Raw genomic sequence first — 5,796 nt, 5'->3', positions numbered from 1 at the left:
AGGTAGATTTTATTACAAATACAACACGTGATAGAAAAAAATAGGGTCGAAAATGTCACTGAATAAAACTAAAGAAAGAAACAGGTGAAGAAACTCGGCTGTGAGTTACCACCCCCATTATTACGATTTGCAGAACCAAACGTAAACGATGTGAACGTGTGTTGTGACTTGAATGTAGCGCGCGTTAGTGCAGTAGCTCCTTCATGGAACGTAGGGATCAAACGAAAGACTCGCTGGGCGTTGGTATCTTTGTCGAGGCTGCTCTTCAGCCTCACGTCCTCTTCTGCGAGTCCGATATCTGTATCTTTGCCAACATCCAGCTGACGGGAGTCCATCTTTTCCCTGAAAATTTATGGCATTAGTATAGTCTAGTAGCATACTGTACAGTTGTTCGACAAATCATTTAAGGCTTTAGTTGCTTGAACAATTAGAACACTTGTGCATCGACTCGAAGTTGCAACATGGCGGTATGCGGTGGCCTATAGACACAAACAGGTTGTAACCTTTGTAAGTCTGAATTGAAAGGGGGTCTTACCTTTGCTCTATGGGCATCAGCTACTGACTAATATGCTGATACAAGCACATATACATGGTTTCAACTAAAGTTTTGTGTTGCCGTTGTATTTAGGTACGCGTTAGAATAAAACTGCGCTGGTTGCTTTGATTCAAATTAATTTAGGTTTAATGAAAAAATACGCACATACAATTGGCTGGTAACGTTATTTTTTACAATAACGCTTGAATTACCATATCAGTTTGAATTAGATTGGACGGAAGATTACGACATCTCACAATTTCCAAATTAGTTGTTGTTTAAGCAAGAAAGTAGCTTTAAACGGAAACGACAGCTTTTGCGGATGAAATATACACTTCGATTTGTTGTTGACTTGCACTCACCAAAGGACAATCGTTATCTAGTCCAGGAGCCCCGGCGTCCCCTTTTGACCCTTTGTAACCGTGTTTGCCTCTGCGACCATTCTTGCCAGCCTGCATTAAAAGTAACGAATTCAAAAATCGCTTATGTGTTACCAAATTGGTACAAACAAAAACTTATCATCGGAGATGTCTTTGATTATCCTGCAGAAAGCTATATTATTATATTTACTATAAGTTGGTGTAAAGTATGTATTTAATATTGTATTATTTGTATTGTTTCAAACGCATTTAAGCTCACCCTGCCCGTCAGCCCACGATCACCTTTGTCGCCCTACAAAGTAACAAAAAATTACGGGAAATGAATTTTTTTCAGCTGTTTATAAATTAACAGTAGCCTGATGTAACAGCTCAAAATTGGATTCATGTGAGACAAATTGCGTTGATTTTAAAGGTGACTGTCAGTAATGAGATTTGGCCGGTTTGGGAGCTTGTTTGAAAATCTCATGGTCAAATAAAGCCGGTTGTTACGTTTTATACAAATCATATTTCTATCTGGTGATAGCTATTGCTAAGGGTGAGATTGAATTGGTTTTTATAGTAAGCTACTAAAAGTTTTGAATCTTTTCCTTGGACAGCGTTATATTCGGTTGTTGGTAAAAACAAGACAAACCTTTTCGCCAGTGGAGCCTGAAAAGCCCTGCAAAGTTAAACAAACACATTTTGTTAAAATTTCGTTTCAAAGGTATCTGTGTCAGACCTTTATACTTAGTAGGCTATATCTTACCATAGGTCCCATGTTTCCCTTTGCACCCTAAAAAGAAGAAAAATCTGCGCTTTAATTGTAACGTAGATAAGTTTTGGCGATTGTCTATATTCAAATTCTCGTTATTTCGTTAAGTGCATCGTGTATAGTAGAAAAGTTTAGTTAAATTTTGATAAAATTATAGTTGGTGGGAAATTGAAAACTATACAACAACCGTTCAATGATTTGATAAATTGCCTTCATACTCAACACATGGAAACGGGATACATCTTTTATCGTGACATTCGTTTCACATAAGTCATGGCATTTTTATGGGTTTTCGATCAATCACTCTGCTAGTCTGCTGTTAATTGCTTACCGGTAAACCTAGCAGACCCATGTCACCTCGCTCACCCTTCTCGCCAGCAGCACCAGGTGTACCCTAACAAAATATTTTTGTTTAGTCAAGATGGGTTTATAAAGTTCCTTGCAAACCATCAACTTACGTCCATCCCAGCAATTCCACGCGGTCCCATGGGGCCTATTGGTCCTGGAGGCCCTTGTGGGCCTGGTATCTAAACAAAACTCAAATTTTTAAGTCGGTCTTGTTTTGTGCAGTATCACGGGTCTCTGTATTATAATGAATCATACTTCCTTGTTGGGAAGGTTAAGTCACTTTATTACAACAAGTCAGCTTTGCTAAGATACCGATCAACCTTTGACTTACGTAGACGGTGTTGTTGTTGGTTTCCAAACTCTTTTCCACCAACAAGCCAGCAGGACAGTTGCACGTCTGTAAGCAACAGTTTGTGTCATAAACATCTGATATGTATTATCATGTTAATTTCTAATCTCATTTTGATTAAATTTCGATTTCTTTGTGGCAGCAATTAATTTATACAGGTAGCCCTTTGTTAGAACGGAATGCCCATTGTTATCAGAGCACAGAACAAGAAAGCGTTGTGCAGCATAATTGGTTTAAAAAAACGTCGTTTTTGGAAAAGCTTATCACCTCAAAGAGCTTTATCAGAAACATTATCGTTTTGGCTAAACCATGTAGCCAAGACTGGTATAAAGTATACTGCTAGGCTTGGGCGAAATAAAACTTCCTTGACAAATTTCATACAAAAAAAAACAAAGCAGACCTATAGTTCTGCCAGAAATCAATCAGTAATCACTTCTAGAGTACAAGTTTAAACCTTTCATACGATTTCTATAACTTTTGATAACACCGAGCCTAGAACAATTCAGCAGCTTCTTTGCGCTCTCGCTGCTGGCTGAATCAAAACGATTGTGTATTCGATAAAACATTTTCAGCTGATAAGCTTCCCCAAAAATCACCCTTTCTGGTATCATCAAAGTATACTTTTGCCTTGCTCTTGGTAACAATGGGCTAGTTGAACAAATTATTATTCTTTTTTTCAAACCAAAATCGAAATCAAAATAGAAGTAAAATATCTTTCAAACCTAAATTAAATAAATAACCTTATTTAAAAACTTTTGCTAATACTGAAGTGGTACCCATGGGCCACCACACTAATTCACGAAATGTGTTTGGGGAGGTTGTAACTTACATTTGTCTTGCCTATGTACTTACACTGCTCCCGTTATGTCCAGGAATTCCGTTGAATCCGGGAATACCGGACCTTCCAACAGGACCCGGTTCACCCTTGCGGCCGACAGGCCCATGAACGCCCTAAAAGAATCATTTCATCGGAACCAATCGTTTCCATATTTTACGAGGTTCATAAATATTTGATCATAGTTTGACGAATTACAGTTAGTTAGAAAATTTAGAAAATGTTTGCTCTGTTGACGTTGTTAGACAATGCAAGACATTGAGGGCATTCTGATTGCCCTTTGTCTTTCTTAATATTGACTTACGATTGGACCCGGTGGCCCTTGGTCCCCTGGTTCCCCCTTTTGTCCGGGATCGCCCTGAAAAATATTAACCTGTTAAGTGGGTCTACCCGGAACGGATGAACTGCTTCAACAGGTTAAAATTAAACGAGCTTACTTTTGCTCCTTTGCGTCCAGAACTGCCGGCTCTGCCCTAAAAGCCAAGTACGTTAGATTTCATGGATTTGCCATTACTTTGTTTCTACGCCCATGGCAACAAAACCATTTCAAAATGTGACTTAAAAATGGAGCAGTCCGTACATAAAACACTTCAATTTTCACATCGATATATTTATGTGTAGTGGTTGCTGGTTAGCATTGTTTTTGACAATCATAACTATGACGTTTTTGTTAATAGGATAGTTATAACAGTGACTTGTAAAAATTTCTCACTTACCCTTCTCCCAGGTTTACCTATCGGACCTCGAACACCTGGTGGTCCCGCGTGGCCAATACCTATTCTACCCTGAGAGTAAGCAATGACATGGTTTAATTCGCTCCAAAAACAAAAGTATATAAGTGTATAATTTTTTCACCTTTTCTCCCGGCGGCCCTCTAGCCCCATCGCGACCTTCTCGGCCTGAAAGTCCAGGTCGTCCGGAATCCCCCTGTAAGAATTAAATCAAGTTAGCTTTGCTGTGTTTCGATTGATTATGACTTTCCAGTCAGGTTATTACAATAAACTACTGGTTATGTTACCTTTATGCCAGGTAAACCTGGTAACCCGTCTTCACCCTAAAGGAAAATAAATTTAACTTTAAGCAGTTTCCTCAGCATTTTACGGCAACGTACAACGTGCGTCTTACCTTCGGTCCAGATGGTCCCGGTGGTCCGGGTGGCCCTTTACCATAGTTTATGCTGTTTTCACGTTCCCTCCAAATGCTGTGATCAACTATCTCTGGCAAAATGAGTGGTACGCCGGGTCCTTTGTTCTAAATCAACTCGATATTATGACGTAGGAAGAAAAAGACTATCTTTGAGAATACATGGTTGCATTCAAAGCATTTAGTGCATGACTTTGCTTCACTGCCTTGTTTCGAACATAAACACAACATTGACATCATGGTAGTCTTAAAGAGCGCACGTAGCAAATGTTAGGATTCAAACGGTGTACTTTATAAACCTTCTTGTACCAGACAATGACGAAAGGTCCATTTAATTTCCACTAAGCAATGCTGTCATAAAAATGACGAAGCTTCTCACTTTTTGCGATGCAAAAACCCCGCACGGTGTCGCTCTAGGTTTATTTTAAGAGATTACGTCACGTTAGGGATGGCGGGCCATATAGGTGTTCGCAACTGGTGCTCGTAGACTGTGCAGGTAGCCTTGTCCGAACATTTACTTTCTTAGAATTTTGTAGAACGAATGAAACAACCCTCTCGTAACATGTGTGCGTGTGTGCGTGTGTGCGTGTGTGCGTGTGTGCGTGTGTGCGTGTGTGCGTGTGTGCGTGCTGCTTGAGTAATATCAGGTTTTTCAAAGTAAAATAGAAAACGGACAAAACCACAGAAAACTATAAACACTACATATCTTGCTGGAGATTGTTACAAGTACAAAGACAGTGTTAAAATGTTTCACATTATACATATCTGAAGCCATACTTGCTGCATTTGCGGGATGCTAGACCCAGGTTCACCCTTCTGACCGTCGATACCCGGCAATCCTGGCATTCCCTGTGACGTGCTCAAGTTGATTATGAAGTCATAATAAAAAAACACGATATTCAAAACTGTAGTAAACGATATATGCATCTTATCCAAATAATGTTGGTCAACAACATAACATGTAACAACACTACATTTGTGATTGAGTTGGTTGAGTCTTCCATGGTGCGGAAATGCCTTATAAATGTGACCTGTTTGATTGATCTATATTGACTTGAAAGAGAACCCCACTAAGTTGAATTGCCAGTTTAGGGAAACATGTCCTTTTCTCGTCATCAATAGAAATTATAGGTTTTGTACAACCTAGTTTTTTCTCGGCTTTCAGTTTTGGGATTTATCAACCAATCGCCGCCCTGTCCCAGTATTGACTCACTTTAATGGTTTATTTTTAACAAATTTCCTAGCACACCTTAAGTCATATTTTCAATTAAACGAGTGATACTTTTCTTAAGAGAAGCAGATGTTTAACTGTTTATGACGTATTACCGAGTTATGAACACCGAAAGCTACTTAACATTTCACCAGGTGGCCCTTCGATCCCCTGGAGTGGACGAAGTAATTATACTGATGAACGGCATTGAAATTATTGAAGATTATTTTCTTACCGGTCTCCCT

General features: G+C 39.3%; 1 protein-coding gene across 3 annotated transcripts; it reads right to left on the bottom strand.

Annotated features, from left to right (window-relative positions):
• On the bottom strand, positions 1–5,796 carry LOC143471140 (uncharacterized). 3 transcript variants are annotated; one of them, XM_076969518.1, is made up of 17 exons: positions 5,668–5,796; positions 5,119–5,190; positions 4,324–4,449; positions 4,217–4,252; positions 4,054–4,125; positions 3,915–3,983; positions 3,636–3,671; positions 3,503–3,556; positions 3,216–3,314; positions 2,346–2,411; positions 2,125–2,193; positions 1,998–2,060; positions 1,661–1,687; positions 1,547–1,573; positions 1,175–1,207; positions 898–987; positions 1–342 (listed from the first exon to the last, which is right to left on the bottom strand). In XM_076969518.1, the coding sequence occupies exons 2-17, from the start codon at positions 5,185–5,187 to the stop codon at positions 202–204; spliced, it is 1,077 nt and encodes a 358-aa protein (XP_076825633.1). In that variant the 5' UTR covers positions 5,188–5,190; positions 5,668–5,796; the 3' UTR covers positions 1–201. The 3 variants fall into 3 exon arrangements, with proteins under 3 accessions (XP_076825633.1, XP_076825634.1, XP_076825632.1); XM_076969519.1 differs by having other exon boundaries at positions 5,787–5,790; XM_076969517.1 differs by having other exon boundaries at positions 5,119–5,774.

Source organism: Clavelina lepadiformis, chromosome 9 (assembly GCF_947623445.1).
Source record: "Clavelina lepadiformis chromosome 9, kaClaLepa1.1, whole genome shotgun sequence".
NCBI classification, from domain to species: Eukaryota; Metazoa; Chordata; class Ascidiacea; order Aplousobranchia; family Clavelinidae; genus Clavelina; species Clavelina lepadiformis.
This window is presented reverse-complemented; position numbering and strand designations above follow the sequence as displayed.

Bases quoted from the DNA above. Each gene is read 5' to 3' on its own strand.
- LOC143471140 (XM_076969517.1), bottom strand. From the start codon at position 5,268: ATGCATATATCGTTTACTACAGTTTTGAATATCGTGTTTTTTTATTAT. The intron at 1,688-1,997 runs GTAAGCAATTAA...TCTTCTTTTTAG, and splicing joins TGGGTCTGCTAGGTTTACCG to GGTGCAAAGGGAAACATGGG. The intron at 1,574-1,660 runs GTAAGATATAGC...TTAACTTTGCAG, and splicing joins AGGGAAACATGGGACCTATG to GGCTTTTCAGGCTCCACTGG.